At 36.4% G+C, this 19,024-nt stretch overlaps 1 protein-coding gene across 3 annotated transcripts in view; it reads right to left on the reverse strand.

The window, feature by feature from the left end:
• LOC140158702 (uncharacterized) overlaps positions 1–15,796 on the reverse strand; it is a 40,029-nt gene extending 24,233 nt beyond the window's left edge. Inside the window, exons 1-8 of one of the 3 annotated variants that reach the window (XM_072181888.1) lie at positions 15,719–15,796; positions 15,204–15,495; positions 14,444–14,500; positions 10,922–11,071; positions 8,682–8,810; positions 6,970–7,027; positions 5,746–5,787; positions 4,299–4,352 (exon numbers count right to left, since the gene is read on the reverse strand). In XM_072181888.1, the coding sequence (XP_072037989.1) occupies positions 5,756–5,787; positions 6,970–7,027; positions 8,682–8,810; positions 10,922–11,071; positions 14,444–14,500; positions 15,204–15,443 (666 nt within the window). In that variant the 5' untranslated portion in view covers positions 15,444–15,495; positions 15,719–15,796 and the 3' untranslated portion in view covers positions 4,299–4,352; positions 5,746–5,755. Of the gene's footprint in view, positions 1–4,298; positions 4,353–5,727; positions 5,788–6,969; positions 7,028–8,681; positions 8,811–10,921; positions 11,072–14,443; positions 14,501–15,203; positions 15,496–15,718 lie in introns of those variants that run through there. The other 2 variants (XM_072181887.1, XM_072181886.1) reach the window with 2 other exon arrangements.
• Between the last annotated feature and the right edge of the window lie 3,228 nt (positions 15,797–19,024).

Here is a 19,024-nt window from a genome sequence, read left to right on the forward strand (position 1 = left end):
AAGCTTATAATAAGATCTTCCACATGATGGTGTGATGTGCAATGAGTAATTTAATTTTTTCAAACGAGATATGAGATATGATAACCCCCTTGCTAACGTTACCCAGCAAACACAAAAACGTTTTAAAAACGTTTTAAATAAGTTATATTTTGGCTTTTGGTTTAGGTAAAAACGTTTTATTAACATTAAAATGTCGGGTTATATAAGGATCATGATAACGTTTTAAAACGTTTTGTATGAAAACACGCTACAACAATATTTTTAATGTTTTCAAAAATGTTATTGTAAACTATTTTTGCAAACATTTTTGCCAAATATTGTGTCAATACTTAAATAACATTATGTTAAAATATTTGAACCCAGCAAACACAGAAATGTTCTTAAAATGTTTTTTTCAAAACCTTTTAATAACATTTAAATGTCGGTTATATAAAGGTCATGAAAACGTTTTAAAACGTTATTGAAAATATTTTGGGCAAACATTTTTCGCAAAATATTTTTCAACCCCAAAATAACATTATGTTTAGAATGTTTTGTATTAAGTTTTCAAGAATGTTTTTGGAATGTTATTAAAACGTTTTTATACCCTTTATATAACCCGACATTTAACGTTTTCTGTAAAACATTTTTGTTTGCTGAGCAGTAGATTATCAACAAATGTTTTTTAAGGTTATGAAAACGTTTTATACTCTTAATATACCCTTTATATAACCCGACATTTAAACGTTTTTTGACAACCTTTTATAACCTTTTGCGAATGATGTCGAAAACGTTTTGTGTTTGCTGGGTAGTGTGTAATGACATTTTGGGAATCCCCTCTCATGCAATCAAGTTAATTCAATAGCAACTTCAATCATGTCTTTTTCTTTTATCTATGGAAATCTCAGTTCTCCAGAATGTAGGGAAAACCATAGCTGAGAATTTCCAGTTTACAACATTAGTATAAGAGAAGAAGGGGGGCATTTCTCTTGGAAGAACTGAGTTCGAAAGTGGACTTAGGCTTTCTAATTGTCTTGTATAGTCATGTGAGCTAGTCAATTTGGATATCCAATAAAGTGCTCTTTTCTTCCCAAACGGGAATAATTCTTTTGTCGACTTGCTGAAGTCAGGTTTACGAAACAACACATCTGTCAATAAAGTGGATTCGTGCATAAAAGGTCTGTTTCCTCGAGAAAGAGAGCGATTGGTGAGAGCAGCACCATTTTTAGAAATTGTCATCCGTGCAAGGATTTTATACGCAAAGGATATATAAATTTAAGTCAACAGTTGAAATAAATTTCGTAGTTTGTACCCTGAGTCCCCGATAAGAGTTGCATTCGGCTACGCCTGAGGATGCGGCTATCGTGATTACTCCCAGTACGTGCTGTCACTTGCGCTGTTGATACGCATACTCGCTTCAACTTCAAATATTTGGCAAGAAAGTTATATTTTAAAGAATAAAAATAAAGAGTACTCCCTTATCCATTGCACCCAAAATATGTGTCCTCGGCAGTAAAAAGTTTAAATAATGGGTCCGGCTGTGCATCACCCATTATTAAAAAAAAAAAAAAGAAAAAAAAAAACCCGCAGTGATTTATAGTGCAGGCACAGGCACAGGCACAGGCACAGGCACAACGCCTAGACGTTGATCCACAAGCCTCAGCACACTGATTCATATTTAATCCTCATTTAGGCCTGGGAAATAGACTGTCTGTGAAAAATGAGCAGGATCTGACTTGTTATGACAATTTGGCTAAACTTTCAAAATGTGTTACATTTCAGAAACACCAAGCTATTCGTTAGGTGGCGTAAGCTGTGTGGGCTATAGGGTGATCTAGTCGGCATATTTTTGCGAACAAATGCTGGACTCCGTATATAATTTCTACAATGGATGTCTTCATCTGACCTTCGACTTGCAGAAAGGGTGAGTTTTGAAGAACTGAGTCGCTCTGGAGTCAAGAAAATGACGTTTTCCCAGACCCTGTTTGTAAACAAAGTCAATGGGGGCTATTTACTGGTGTGCACCCTGTACAGGTTGTCGCTGTCCACTTAGGCCCCGCATTTACGTTTTTACTGCCGAGGACACATTATTTGGGTTTAACTATATGTGACGTGTCATGTCAAAAGGAGACACTTTTGGGCAGGTTATGAATTTTGAGGTTTTTACATATCTTAAATATAGAGATATTTTGCTCCACAACGCCGTTTTCCAAAATGAATTTGGACATTCCTAAGCAAAGATATTGAGTTCGGAAGTTATGGTATTATAAAATTGGAAATTGAGATATCGGCCTTTTAAAATATTATTGACAATGTTGAGAGTGGGAATTAACTTGAAAAATGTCTCAAAAAATACAAGATGCCAGTTACATTCCGGTCTGAAACTATCAGACAATATTTTTAACATTAATAACATCACAAATTAGCAACAAACCCAAATTGTGAAAAAATCACCCACCAGCAGATTTTTGGCTATTTCTCCATTTACGATCCTGCCCAAAAGTGTCTCCTTTTGACATGACACGTCACATTATGTAGAACTATTTTGTACTACGAAAGGGGGGAGGGGGTTGTTACAACCCCTCTAATTTTCAATTATAAACGTGATATTTGGAACTAATGTGAATAGTTATGTGTCTCCTCTATCCAGTGATATTAAAATAAGTACAAACATTCCCCACATAATGTCACTATGACGTCATAGAGGGCCCCATGCAAATTTGGGGAATTCTGGCTATGTACAAAAGTATAGGCACAATTGATTTTCGGCTAAAAATTCTACAAAAAATGCGATTTTCACCAATTTTCTCCTAAATATGAGGAAATGACTATTTTCACCCCACGAGTAAAATATCAGTAGCTCTTGGAATAATTTCACAAGAGGGAAATGAACCCCCCCTCTCCATGGCCATCTTTGATGGCTGGGGTAAATATTTTATCACTAAAATGATCACAAAGGATGGCCCTATGATTAGCTTAGGTCGTTTGGTCGTAGTTCTAGGGTTAAAGGATGTGGCATTACACTTCATTTCTTAATTAAATTCAGGGCGAAGTTCATTAATAAACCGATACCGATCGTGAGTCATTTTAGTGAAACGGATTTTACGATGTGTCGTAAGTTACGATTAACTTACGATTGAGACTTACTTCATAAACTGCCATTCAATCAGGGTGGAAATCCCATGGTGGAATGTAAGGAGTAGGTCAGTACAATATTCTTAAGTTATTAAAATAGACTCGTCGTTTTATTATATCATATTCAATTTATATCATTGTTTTTTTCGTCTATTATATAGGAAAAGCTACTTAAACTAATTGTTAAAATTCGTCATTGTTCTTTAGAAGCGTTCGTAAGTATGCATGGTGTTCATTTTCCTGGCAGTTCCGCATCCATGGAAGTTTGATTCTGCGCAGATGCAACTTAGGCCGGCCAAATTAAGAAAAGTAAGGTGTTAACCCACCACTAATTTGCATCAGAATCCATTTAATCACCATTCATTTCAGAAAAGCATATTAAATAACACATCAAAAGTCCCCCCAAAATCCATGTGGTGGAGCAGTGCCTAATTTGCATCAATGCAAAATGTCCGTTTATGCATGGGATGAAATTTCAAAGTTGGTCAAATCTTGTTAAAAACCATACCAATGTATTGCACTCACCATTCAGAAAAAGTATAGTTTGACCAGTCTCTGACATATAGTTCTTGAGTTATAGGCAAAAGGTCAAAGGTCAAATTTTTGGAACCCACAGGCGTTTACAATTGAGTTATGCTCCAATTTTAATCCAACTGGTCTCAAATTATTATTCCTTTGGCAAAAAATAAATCAAAATGAGGTTTCATTGTTTTGGATATTTTGTTAAATAGGTAACATCACAAAATAGGTCAAGGTCAACACGGCTCAATGGAATTTGATCTTCTTTGCCATGGTACCAAGGTAACAAACCACCTGAGATATAGCAAACTATTCTTTTTTTTAAATATAAATGTTTAACAAGCGAAATAACATGGACCATTTTTTATCACTAAATCAGAGGAGAATTTTTAAATATTTGTCCCTTGTGGAATTTAAATTTTGACATTTTACCTGTTCCTCCTATAACTCAAGAAAATGTACATCGGAGATAGGTCAAACTATACTTTTTCTGAATCACTAAAACAAGATTTGACCAAATTTGAAATTTCACCCCCTGCATAAGCCGCCATTGTGGATTTATACAAATTAGGCACTGTTCCCTTGCTTGGCTCTTTGATATTATTTTTGTGTGAGCTTTTGGGAGATGGACGCGTGCGAAATGGATTCTGTTGCAATTAGGGGTGTGTGATTTTTTAATTTGACTGGCCTAAATGGATATTCGGCGTTGGTAGAATAACCTAGTGAAAAGAGAAATAAAATAATTACAATCCTATTTTCAAAACACTACAAAACGCCAAGAAAAAAGTCCGTTTGCCCTTTCAAGGCTTAAAACATGTATAAAACTTATAAAAGAGGTTCAGTCGGTCAATTTTGTTTGTTTTTGTAATAGACATGTCAGAGAACGAAGAAAAACACCACTTAGTTTGTCATAATCATAGTCTTTACCATAATACTGGCAAACATATTTTCTATATTGGCTGAAATAGTAATAGCCTGAGCTTTCTTTCTCATCAGCAACACTGCACAAAATAAGGCACAACGTCTTATTAGGTCCTATAGAGGCCTTGCATGTGACGTATCATACCGTAAATATGGCGGACTACTCAAATGCATTCAACAAAAGCATGATTGCAATCTACCGTGACAGTTCGTCTCACACATAACCCTGCACTACGATCAAATAGGTTGATGACAACATTTGATTGAATGGACTGCACTCCGCCATAACTACGGTGAAGGACACCGGCTCAAATCCTTTGTTTGGAGCCAATCGATAATTTCATGCAGGGCCTCTATAGCGCAACCGGTAACCAGATAGGTACCGATGGCTTCTTCTATCACACCCTGAGCATTTATAATGTGCTTTAGTTTTTATTCAAATGAAAAATGATAATACTATGCAAATGGTAATTATTATACTCGATACAATGTATTGCATCACCAGGGCATGATAGAAAGAGTTATCGGTAACTAACCAGACCGATAGCGCTATAGGGCCAAATTCGATGTGATGCCTAACATGGACGTTTGAATACTGATCTTCTTTCTCTGTGACAGCAAAAAAATGAGTTGAAAATTAGATCAAGTCTAAATACCTAATTTTATAAGTATTAAATTCCAACAATTAACGATTTAGATAATTTTATAGCTTGGAATCTAAATTATATATAGGCTAGTCCTGCCATACATACCGTTGAATAGTACGAAGGGTCATTAGTCTGAAAACCCAGTAGCTTAGTTATAAACCCGTATCCTTACCCTAACCGTAAACATCACCCTAACCCAACTCTATAGTAAACTAAGCTCTAAACATAACACTTAGGCCTACCATAACCCTTTCTCAAACACTGACCTAATAGGGACTACTAACTCTTACCCTTACCTTATACCTTATCCCCAACCCTAATCCTACCCTAAAATGCACAAAACCTAACTTTAACCATTTTAGGACTAATAGCCCTTCGGACAATAGGCTGTTCACACACATTGCGTAAGTACGTACGGCATTTGTCTGAACTGAAAAGCAATGTGCGTTTCTAAGGACTCATGCTATAATGATGTCATAAGGCTGCGTTTAGGAATAACCCGCCAATTTCTTCAGGGGGTGCCTACCTGGAGGTGCATACTCACGAGGGGCAGGCTATATTGCTCCAGGTTGCTGCACTTGCGGATACGGGGTCCCCGGGGGGGGCACTCACATTTCCCAGCTATACGGGTATGTGCCGCGGCGACGACCCCCTTTTTCAGAGCCACTGGCCGTTCCTTAGACCCTCTGAATTCATTGTTTGCCCGCTCTGAAGCCCCAAAATTTTTCTAGCCGTTCCACAGACCCTCAGATCATCGATTTCCGCTCTCATCGGCATCTTGAGAGGCGTGTTTTCTGTCCTACTATTTCAAGCCCAAAAGCAGACCCAAATGCTACTTTTGCGAGCCCAAAAACTTCAAAGGGAATTTTCCATTAATTTCTTCCCCATTGAAACACATTGTAAGGAATAAGGTGAACTTTGGGTGGGATTTTGGGCTCCTTTAGTAGTGGCAACACTGGTTGACTGGTTATAAACATTGCAGCAATGCCGATCGCGAGAGTCCAGCTGGTGAACATTTAGCTAGAAATAAATGATTTTGAGATCTCTTTTGGGAATAAAATTGCCAAATATGAGGAAAAGTACCTTAAATAATTATGTACACATCCTTGCAGCTCTCCATAAACAATGAATTAAAAGGTAATTTACGATCTACTGGTCTAGTGAAATCAGGAGTGGAATGGCTGTCAAATTCTGCACACTTCACTCAATCATCTCATGTATAAGCATGACAGTTCAATGTAGTCTAAATGTTTTTCTATTCGGCACTGAAAAAAATAATTCTTGTGGGTTTGCTTTTATGGTGGGCTTTTGTAATGCTGCTATAATTATCAGTAGGCTAATAGCATAGATTGTAGGTCTACAGAGTCTAGTAATTTTGATTTGAATGCTGTTTTGCTTTGTTGAGGTTTCCATCGTAATGGGCCAAACCAGACCTATTTTGCATTAATGATTTTCCTGATTAATAATTTAATGCACAATTCAAAGTGAAATCGATTCCTTCAAAAATCTGTGGCAAAAACGCAACAAAATTGAACCCTGGTTTGGCCTGCGGGTTTAGTTTCCGAGATTTTTCAGATTTTGGCGGCCGATCAGTTCCCAAGACCCCCCTTTTGGCCGGTCAATCAGTTCCCAAGACCCCCCTTTTTGACCGGCCAATCAGTTCCCTAGACCCTCCTTTTCGGCTGCCCGATCAGTTCCTTAGACCTCAAGTTCGAAACTGGCGGTGGCACACCCCTACCAAAAAAAAATTCGAGTGCCCCCCCCCGGGACGGGGTCATCCCGGCATTCTGTGGGTACTGCTGGTACTGAATTTGCTGTAGCTGTACCTAGTGAGATACAAACAAAGACAATATTCGATATTTGAAACAGTTGATAAACATGAATTAAGAAACAAACAAACACGGCCCACATGGACGTGAACGTCTTGAAGTGGACGACGGACGGGCGTCAATAATTCTGTTCTAATAGTATTAGAACTAAATTAGTGCCATCTTTCGATCTACCATCGATGCATGGTCGATCCTCATAGAAATTAATTGATTTGACTATTGTTAATTGTGATCAGGTATAAATGTTTGCATGGAATGATATTGACCAATACAAATTTACCATTATTTCTGATTAATGACACTCGCTACCAATGCAACGGCTCCCATTGTTCCCAAAGATCGTTGCATGAATTATGAAAGTGTTGAGTACGGAAGGATCAATGATAGAAGGGACCAAGGATTTTGCAGTTAAAGAAGTACTGTGATTCAAGAATATTTGTAAATGACATTCATTAACAATTGACTTTGGAATTCATAGCAGCAGCCATGAAAATTGAATAAAGAAACAAGATAGACAACGGATAAGACTTTTATATAATGATGTTTTGAATATTGCATTTGTCTGTACATTACTTTCTTGTTACTGTTACTTTATTTAAATAAAACTCAATGTTCATTCAAATACTCTTGATATTGTTTTCTTTTGTTCTGCAGCGTGAATTAATTAATTAATTAATTAATTAATTAACAGATGACAAAACGGCATTTCTCCAAATGGTCTCAAATTGTTCGTCGCGCAAAAAGAATTGAAATTAAGAATAGCTTGCATGATCTAGGATGTATCGCCATATAGGTCATGGTCAATACGGTTCAATGGGTATTTTGGTCAAATCTCGTTTACACGATAATAATGTACCAACTAGGTCAAGATTACGGTTCATTGTGTATTTTGGTCAAAGTCACACAAAGCTATTCCTTTGGTAATAAAGATTCAGAAAAGAGTATAGTTTGGACTATCTGCGGCGTATAGTTCTCGAGCTTATAAGCGTCAAATGTAATACCCTTTCATCCGGTTACCTATTTTAAAAAATCCTAGATGGTGTTAAAATCAATAGTAAAAGTATTCCTCTGGTAATACGGATTCAGAAAATATATAGTTTCCTATCTACGACGTATTTATTATTGGTGAAAAGGTCGAAGTTTAACATCATTTGGGCTCCACATGGGTCAAAGCAGAACATTTCCTCTAAATTTGATGATTGATAGCAATCCAAAAAGAATAGTTTGCACTACGTAATACATTTTATTACCAAGGAAACACAGTAACATAGATCACAGTCAATAGGACTGAATGGGTACTTTTTAATGTTTACGGAGGTAACAAAATATCCTACATAGCACAAACTATTCTTTTGTGGATTGTTATAACACAAACAATTTAAGACCCTTTTTTTATGTTTAACCCGTGTGAATCCGAAATTTTGACCTTCGAACCTTTCGCTAATAACTACAGACTGAAAAGTTGTAGATAATCCTCGTGACCAGGAATATTTTAGAATATGTTGGTTTTAACCAAATCAGCACAACTTTGACCACTGTGTAAACTTTGACCTTGCCTGGACATCTCGGAATGTCCAAGGGTACCCACTGAGCACCTGTTAGATTCTTATTATTATACGTACTTAGATATCAACATTGCATCATTACTTACCACCGTTGCTGTACCCTTCTCTGAACAACAGACACCGTGGCAACAGAAAGCTGAGCCGCATATGGCTGCAATAAGTTCCACAAGAGCCGCAAGAACAGAGCCAATATGCATCCCAAAGCTGACGTAAGGCTGTAAGCATGTTAAAGATAGAACCCGACAAATGGTAATAGAAAAACCATATTGTTACATTTCCATAAAAATAGATCAGTATTTCTTTTCCATAAAATGTTAGCTTTAAGGTTAGCAACAATTTTAAACTGTTGCGATTTGGTAGTTCACAACATCTTGCGAATGGTAGTGAGCTTTGGCAAAAATTGTATTGATCATTTCATAGCGAGTGTTTAGAAGAATTCAAATAATTATTACAGATATACTTTTGTAGGAAAAAAATCACGTCTTTTAATGGTGTTACTTGTTATTTTTTTGTATGAACGGTCCCTTGGGCATAAATTAGGGGTTCATTCATATATTTTCATGACTAAATGGTTGTTTAAGCCTTAGGGGCCGCTTCGGTCCGAGGGCATAAACAACAGTTTAGTCATGAAAATATATGAATGAACCCCGTTCATACATACCAGAATATTTTGTGAATCCTATTTCATCAAAACAATAACAACAAAGTACAAGTAACATTATTTAAAAACATGATTTTCCTGCATTTTCCATACCCGATGATCTCACATCCGGGACACCGTGCATAAACGCTGTTTAAGCCCGGCTCTCGACCAATCACGCGAGCATAAAATATAATGAATGAACCCCTAAATGATACCGTGTCTGCGTGCTACATTAATTATTATGATGTTGAACTGATAGTGAATAGATGGGCCCTAAAGTTGATCCTTGTGGAACTCTTTCACAACGTGCCAAACGATCATCAGTTAAAGCACTAACTAGTTGACAACGCCGGTGGCACTAGCATTCACGCATGTACGTTTGCAGTAAGAAATTTATGATACCAGGATGATACTGTTTCTGTACTATGAAATTGAGACAAGCTGACGACTGTAAACCTAATAATAATACAGTCATGGACAAAAGTTTGGAATATTTTTATTTTTGTATCAAATGCAATTTTCAATCATATTAGGAACAGATTTTATTGTTCTGGAGTACTGCTCAGTTGAATTTAATTGAAAGATATGAATGTCTTTTGATGTTTACATCACACAGTTTGTTAATTAAGCTAAGAATTATCTGAGGAAGCGCATTACAATGAAATGATCACACAATCGCAGCACGTTTTGGTGGTCTCTTTGTATCACAAATTGAGATTGTTTAAACAAAAACTTAAACTCTCACAGTGATATGTTCAGATAAGTCTCTTGCTTGAGAAAACACATCTCAATATTTGGTGTGTCCACCCCTCTCCAGCTCAAGGTCATTTACGCGACGTGACATTCCCTCGCCTAGGTTTGCCAAGGTCCCTTGTGGAATATCTCGCCAGCAAGCGATGAAGGCGTGTTTAAGTTCCTGCAGGGTGATTGATTGGTTGTCCATGTTACCTATCCCATGGATGCCCATAAATTCTATATAGGGTTCATATCCGTTCTCAAAGCCGATCAGTCCAGGTGTTCTACATTCTCATTTTCAAGAAATTCCCTCACGCGTAGGGATCTGTGGGCCGTGGTGTTGTCATCTTTGATCACGAAATTCTTCCCGAAGTCTATTCTTGCAAACGGAAGCATAACTGTATCAAGAACATATAGGTATTGGTCCTGGTTCGTGTGTCCTTCTATCATGTAGAGGTGTGATTTTGACCTACTGTGAAATGCTCCCCATACTGTGATTCCACTACCATTTTCCTGGACTCTAGGAAGGATACAATCCTCAAGTAGGGCTTGGCCAACCTGTCTTCGGACCTTGAATCGGTCATCTTGTCTGTATAGGAGGAACCGGGCCTCTTCACTGAAGATCACATTACGCCAGTAGCCTACTGTCAAATCCTTACGTCTCTGTAGAATTTTAACCGCAAGTCAAAGTCAGTAGTCCACTTGGGAAGCTAACAAACAGAGGGAGTACGGTGACTGAAAAGATCAGTTGTGAAAATCTATCAATTGTGCACACATTAATTAAATCAGAGTTTTAAGCTTAAATACAATATCCAGAGTATGCACAATGGGCAAGTGGACTACAGGAGTAGTCTATTTAGCAACAGAGATTGGTCGATAATTCTTGAGTAAAGTGGACAAAATCAGATTTGTAACGAAAACAGATGAGATCTTTTGTTTATTACATACCCCTACACACGTATCGCGAATGTCACGGTTATAGTCATAGTAGTAGTCGTCACGACATGGTGTAGTAAGCGCTGCTCCCAGACTTTCCCATATTAACTGTCCTGTTGCCATATTTGCCGCTATTATCGACATCACCATGTAAGCAATAATCTATAAACAAAATTAATTCGGAATTTGAAAATGTATCTCCAGATTTCATTGAGAGTTAAAATTACTGGTTTAGCTGGTCACTGGCTCAATATAAAAACGGTTTATCCCAAATTTGCAAATTTTCAATATAAGAAATAACAATTTCACCTCTTAAAACGTTGATTTGACAACTTTAGTAAGTTACATTCATGATGGTTTGTCTCAAAGCTGAAGAGTGGTTTGAAAACAAATGCGAAATGTGATTTTTAAAATTTTTTTATTGCCGACATGGTATTTTTATGGTATTTTGAGAAAAGAAACCTGATTTTCGCCAATTTTTCCGGAAAAAAAAAAAAAAAAAAAGGACTCCACATTTCAAATCACGCGATTTTACAAATGCCGCGCGCGAGCTTTGAGATGACCCTATTTTTGGCCTAATGACCTTTGGTGACTTTACATATTTCATTAGCGCTCTCTGTTTTCACTCGTAACCATGGTAACATAAATGCATGGCATCACTGACCATGCTGACTGACTTGACTATCTCACTGACCAACCTCAATTGACTCAATTTGATCTTAGCTCACTCACTGTTTATGGACTTATTGACTATCTGAGTGCTCCAGGACTTAAAGTTAGGATTAGTCCTTATGTTGATCTCATATATAAAAATAGAAATGCTGCAGACTTGCTGTGGAGGAGGTGTGGCAATCCATCACAGCAACAACTTATAAGTTCCCCCTACATACTTTTAAAAAAAAATTGAAAAATATTTGACAAAATGCAAACATGTAAACAGGCATGGGTAGCCGTATTTGTTTTACACGTATGGACCACATTATAGCTAGCGTCACATGTAATTGCGTTCAGTCACAATGGTTCATTATGTAAAAAAGAGACCATTTTAAAAAGTGTTAAAAGTTGCATCTGAGTCATAGGAGTCAGCTCTCAAACAATACAGTAGGCCAGGTCTATTCATGTGTGTGTTAAAGAAAACCTGAATGCTATGGACTCAGGTGCAACTTTCTTCTTACACAATTAACCAATGTGATTGACAGCAATAACGTGTGACGCTATAAATTGGTCCACATGAGTAAAACAAATAGGGCTATACATATCTTTTTACATTTTTACATTTCATAAAATATTTTTTGACTTATTATAAAAAGTATTAGGGGGAACTTAAAAGTTGTGGACCGTATATGGTCAATTTCAGCGAAAGCGGGGCAAAATTCTCTCTATGTTAACTTTCCACTTTAAAATGTCATTAATAAAGGAAATCACGTTATTGATGGGGCATATCATGTCACGTCCAATGTGCCCTCTTTGAGCATATAGGGCTTTACTAGCAAGTTATACCGGGGGACAATGATGGCTTAAATGAATTGGGATTACCCACGAATTCAAAGATAAAGCATCATATATGCCATTGAATGTCCTTCAATCAAAATGAAATTATTACAGTTAGAAAGAGGTTTGCATGATCTCTCATAATATGTAAAACGATTGAATTCCACCAAAGATTGTGGACTCTAGAGACCATTAAGTCAATTTGGCTAATAATTGCGTTACCCGCGTATCAAAAATAAAATGATCGTTCTGAAAAATGTTAAGAGAATATGCCATTAACGACTATATCATGAAACGAAGTTTCGTACTATAATTCTGAGGTCCAAGTGATTATTTGATACAAATACATTTTACCCATAAAATTCCACAAAATCAAATTTGACGTTACCCACGTATCAAATGTTATCCAAGAGTCCAGCAAATATAATTGGCTTAACTTAAATTAACGTTTAATAACCTTGGACACTGAATTACGTTTGACAAGCGCTTAAATTTGTAAATCGTATACGTTCACCGCTTTAAAAAAAAATCTACGACGGTTCAAAATTTTGATACCCACGAATCCCGAATAGATGCTACCCTTGCAAAACAAGGAGAATATTTATTTTAAATCTAAATCAGCAAATATTCAAGCCATGGGTATGCTATAATTTTTACAGTACTTACAATTTATGCACCTAAGAAACGCAAACCCGAAACGGTACTATAGTGCTTATAGCCTTACCCACGAATTCGGCTTTACCCACGAATCCAAGGATTTACTCGTAAATTAGATGTTTCTTATTCTTCTTAACATTTTGAAAACATGCGAAATAGGTTCCAAAACAGTCCTGTTTAATAGCGTCATCTTCAAGGTATACCGAAGCTGTATCACGAGGTTTTGATTGATTATCCATTTTTTGGGTGAATGCAATTGGTTAGAGAAACACAATGGAGGAATAACCAAATGATGATTTCCAATCTTCTGTAATATTTTCTATTTTGCCGCTTACCAATACATACCTTCAAATATGTGTTACCCACGAAAATTTTGGTTACCCACGAATCCCTACTTAAATTATAGTTAACAATGTCTTGATAGTGTTTTAGTTCATAGGAACCATCAAACACGATTTAATTATTGCTGCATGAAAATATGGAATGATTTTACTAAACATAATAATATAAAACTGTTTGCTATGTCTATTTGAATTTGGCGATTTCATTATTCTTAAAATTTGTATGTCCAAAATGCCATAATGATGAATTCTAAATATTCCATGTAGTTGTATTTTGATTAAAATTCATTTTAGTGCCATTGTAGCCTGAATTATTGACATACGTGAATGTTATTTTTATTTTTATTAAAAAATTAATAGGAAGTTGCTCATTTTCAGACGCTGTTACCCCACGAATCCAGCCGAGGTCCAAATCCTGCGACGAGATACAAAATGTAACTTTATATCTCTATAAAGCATTGATTCTAATCTTTCGAACTAATGCAGTAATGTTAAATGACAGCCACTTTGGAAAGAGCTCGAAGAATTGACTCAATCTTACCTGTACACCAAGTTCTTTCTTAAAATTTGTAATAACCAAAATATTTTTTTTTATAGATATATGTAATAAAATTCTATTTTACGTTCAAAGTCTTCACCGATTTCTAGTGTATATGGGTCACGCGTAAAATATTGAACGATATTAAAGAAAGTGAAATTTTATGGCGTGCAACAGGTGAAAAAGTATTAAATTCGTGGGTAACATGCATATGCGCATTTAACACTTTATTTGGTCTAGCAAGAAAAGTTATTTTTCAATCCGATGGCACTTCCACCTGATGATTCACTAAATATGATCTTCTCATTTGATAAGTCTAGAATTGAAAAGGAAAACATTTTTAAAATGGCCCCCAGAGAGAATTCTGTCCCGCTTTGGCTGGAATTGACCATATATAGTATATTCAAAAAGTGTATTCATCTAATTGCTATGGTAGTTAATCATGTTACTTCATCACTTCTATGGCGAATAAATAAAAAAAAAAGCAAACCCGGGAAGCAAACTTACCAAGCACTTTCTTCCTTTCCTTGTGGAAGCACCAAGACTACCAGAAATAATGTAAATCTGTAAAATAATATATTGTTAAAACGATGAAACATTCAGTAATTAATTTCACGGTTTTGCTCATTTTTACTCTTTATTTGCTCATTTTTACCCTTTACAAGGGGCTGTGGTGTGCAATAAATATCTGCCCCGGGCAAAGTGGGGGCACGTCGAGGTGGAGGGGAGTTGCAAACATTTTTGGCAGACCATTTAGAAATTTGCCTCCCAGGGTACAGATAATTATTACACAGCCCTAAAAGGAATTGCAAATGTTGTAAATGCTTGAAGTTCATACGTTGCCTTCAAATGTCCATCCATATTGTAAATATTTGACATTTTAAACAGACATGTTTACTTTTTAAAATGTGGAAGAGAAGAAGAGGAAGTAGGTGAAGAAGGGAAAAAAGGCTTATCACAAATTTAACATGACCAGCTTCAAGCTTGGATCAAAGAATGGTACGATGAAGTTACATAGTGTATGCATGTGCATACGAGCCGTAGTATAAAATGTTTCAAGTAAAAACGTTTTCATGACATTTATATAACCCGACATGTTAAAATGTTTTAAACAAACCCCAAATACCATGGTCATATAAATGAAAGTAGTAAGTAAATAACCAAATATTTTTAGCATTCTTTAACACATAATATGTAACATTTATTTGGTAAGTTTGCCTTTATTTTTTCATTCCTTAATTTCATCATGTTTATGGTATATTCTTACTGTTCCACTCCAAATAGGCCAGCTTACAACGCCAAATATGACATGGTTGTAGGTCACCTGTGGATCGCGTACGACACCAAATAGTACTAGCAATGCGACGACACCAAATATAAGTGAAGCTACTCCGCAGAAAATCTGCATGTATCCAGTGATTTGCCCAGCAACCTCTTTGTATCGGCTTCTTGGAGGCTCATAATTAGCTGGTATCTGGTATGAAGCCACTGGTACTGGCGATGACATGGTAATGTCTGCTCCTTGTTGCTGCTGTTGCTGTTGTTGTGATGCTATCTTTCTGTATGAAGTATAATAGTGATAATGAATATAAACCGTTGTTTAATAGTTTAATGCCGCATTCTTGAACCTCGTAATTAAACAATAATTATGCCGGTTCAAAGAATGATGATTTAATGCAATTACTCCGAAGAAAGACTACTACATGTATTAGCATAACAGTCGCTATTTATTATTGTACATTACAAAAATCAAACACTTGGTAATTTCCTGTCGATACCCACCATTAGTTTGCTGTTTATGTTCACTGGATCGTATGCTCGTGTTGCATGTCGCTAACAGATTGTCCGCGTAAAAAAAATCTACCAAAAAACGTTGACAACGTAAAGAAATCAGCAAGTTTAAAAAACCCACCTCGGCTCACTTTTTGAAACTTGGTCCCATTTGTAAAAGGTACTGATTTAAACTTTATCATATTTATATAAATTTAAAACATTTCCAGTCCAGAAGTGTTATGTATCTTTAATGTGCAGATGCGATATTAATTTGTAAGCTTTATGGAACGACCTGAAAGGTATCTTGTTCTTGCACGGTAAGCCAATATCCTATTGTGTTTTGTTTTATAATAATCATGATTAATGATTGAATTAAACAAATAACACGTAGGCTTGTAATCTTGTTGGAAACGCTGTGTTCTGTTGAAATAAAATAAAAACACTGATTTGCTGTTGGTGTTTAAAATGGGACCAAGTTTCAAAAAGTGAGCCGAGGTGGGTTTTTTAAACTTGCTGATTTCTTTACGTTGTCAACGTTTTTTGGTAGATTTCTTTTCTTTTTATGAATGTAGCCAAGCAGCTCCAAGCTTGGAAAGTCATCAGGTTAGGATGTGCTCCATAAAACAAATAAAATGAAAAATAGATGTTTGAAGTTGCAATTCTGGATTCATGACAATAAATAATTAAACAAAACTTTATCAGTCGTTTATTTTTAAAACTTGCTTGTCACACGTGACTGTAATGTTAAGAGGCGTACACAATGATCAATATACATTTTAATATATTTTAGTTATTCAAGGCAACGTAAATATGTAAAGAAAATGTAAATATGAACAACACACACCCAATGTTGACAATGCCAGAGACACAGAGAGTAAGTCCGATTTAGGCCTACTTCAAGTCGGAACTGGTAAATGCGCATTATATTTAAGCCTATACTACGGAAGCGTCTAAATGCCCCGAGTAGGCAATATAATCGTGTTTTAATGTTTGTGGTTCTTTGTAGCCCTGCGGGGCAACCTAGTTCGATATTCCTATTAAGCGGCGGTTGTCGGCGATCTTTCGTGGTTTGTGGTTTCATCAAGCCCTGCCCTCTATCGGGAGCTAATTTATAGTTTAAACTTGTTGGATATCCATATTTCGTGGTTTCTGGTTCTTTGTAGCCATGTGGGGCAATCTAGTTGCATATCCAAATTTCGCTGATTGTGGTTCTTTATAGCCCTGCGGGGCAATCTAGTTGGATATCAATATTGAGCTGCAGTTGTTGTTGATCTTTCGCGGTTTGTGGTCTTAATTTGTTGAATATCCATATTTCGCGGTTTGTGGTTCTTTATAATCTGGCTTGTTGGATATCCATATTTCGTGGCTTGTGGTTCTTTGAAGCCCTGTGGGGCAATAGTTGCATATCGAAATTCCGCGGTTTGTGGTTCTTTATAGCCCTGCGGGCAATCTAGTTGGATATCAATATTGAGCGGCAGTTGTTGTTGATCTTTCGCGGTTTGTGGTCTTAATTTGTTGGATATCCATATTTCGCGGTTTGTGGTTCTTTATAATCGATTGCGCGGTTTGTGCTTCTTTGTAGCCCTGCGGGGCAATATAGTTGGATATCCCTATTAAGCGGCGGTTGTCGGCGATCTTTCGCGGTTTGTGATTTTAATTTCCCTTATCAAGCCCTGCCCTCTATCGGGAGCTAATTTATAGTTTAAGCTTGTTGGATATCCATATTTCGTGGTGTGTGATTCTTTATAGACCTGCAGGGCAATCTAGTATATATCCAAATTTCGCGGTTTGTGGTTCTTTATAGCCCTGTGGGGAAATCTAGTTGGATAACAATATTCAGCGGCAGTTGTTGGCGATCTTTCGCTGTTTGTGATTTTAATTTGTGACAATTTATAATATTTATTCCAAATATAATTTCAGTCTGAGCTGTGAACAGAGCCACTGATAAATGTGTTTTAAATGACGAAGATATCATGATAGTCAGGCATGGTGAAAGCATCTGGATGGTGAAAGTAGGCCCTAGGCCTAGGCCTAAATGTGAATAAAAAACCAAACATGTTTGTTTGATGAAAAAAATATAATATCACAATAGCATGGATGTTCGAAATGGTGTTATTCTTGATTTATGACAATAAATTGGTTAATAAAACTTTTAAAAAAAAGGTGGTGGGAAGTTTCGAACTTGGGCAAAACTTCACAAGTGGATTAGAAGTCCATGGCCTTAACCACTTCGCCACGGGGACGTCCCGATATAACGACGTGTGAAAGTGGAGTATTTATTAATATGAATGTATGCTGTGATCCGGAAAGAATAAAAGAATTGTGTAAAAACTTGATTTTTTGGCGAATGGGATCCAGAATTTGTATGTAGGGTATCCAGGAAATTGCTAGGGTATATTTTGAAAGTGAATCTCAAAAAGTAGTGCGACAGTGACAGCCATGTATGGCTGTAGCAGTGACGAAAGATTCTGGATATCAGTATGATTTGCTATGATTTTACATTAATTTTGGCTATGAAATACAGCGTGAAATAATACAAGAATGTTTGTTTATTATCAAACAATCGGATTGACTGTAAGATTTGTGTAACTTTTTGAATCAATGAGTTATTAAAATATTACACTTTGGACAGTAAATAAGATTTAGCATGGTTTTAGATATATTTTGTACCCAGCGAAAAATATCACAGAACAATAGCGTTTTGTTTCGTGTAAATATAGTCCGCGGTGCATCTGTTTATTCTTCTTTATCAGTCGTTTTTTTTAAAACTTGCTGGTCATGCTACCGCTTGACTCTAATGCACTGGATCGGGAAGTTCACAGCCTGAAATTAACAATACAATCGGATTAACGATCCGAATCGCTTGCATATTTTATGTAGGAAGCAGTTAGCAACCTGGACAACCGATTCTTTTGTTCTGCAAGGCTCACTCAGTCATTTAATGAGGCAATACAAACGATCGAATTTGGTGTTGAAATGAGCTAAATTTTGAGTTACACCTTTTCAATGTAAAATTAATTTTCTCGGCCAAATAAAACGCAATCATTTTCATTTTTTCAGTAAATGTCAGGTCAAATTGTAGCGCTTGATACTGTATTTTTTTTTCAAATCCTAGTGTTAAACATAGGCGTGAAATTCAGTCATTTCGTGTAAGATTTTCGATTTTGATAGGCTTAAACTCTGCCCGCGAGCCTTTTTTTGGATCAACCTTTTAGCTTTTCAAAGTAATATAGTTCGCTAATGAAGGATTTTTCCCAACTTTCTAACGCACATCACCGTGAGCGATATATCATAGTTTTGTCAGAATATCCGTTT

Source organism: Amphiura filiformis, chromosome 8, assembly GCF_039555335.1.
Source record: "Amphiura filiformis chromosome 8, Afil_fr2py, whole genome shotgun sequence".
Lineage (NCBI taxonomy): Eukaryota > Metazoa > Echinodermata > Ophiuroidea > Amphilepidida > Amphiuridae > Amphiura > Amphiura filiformis.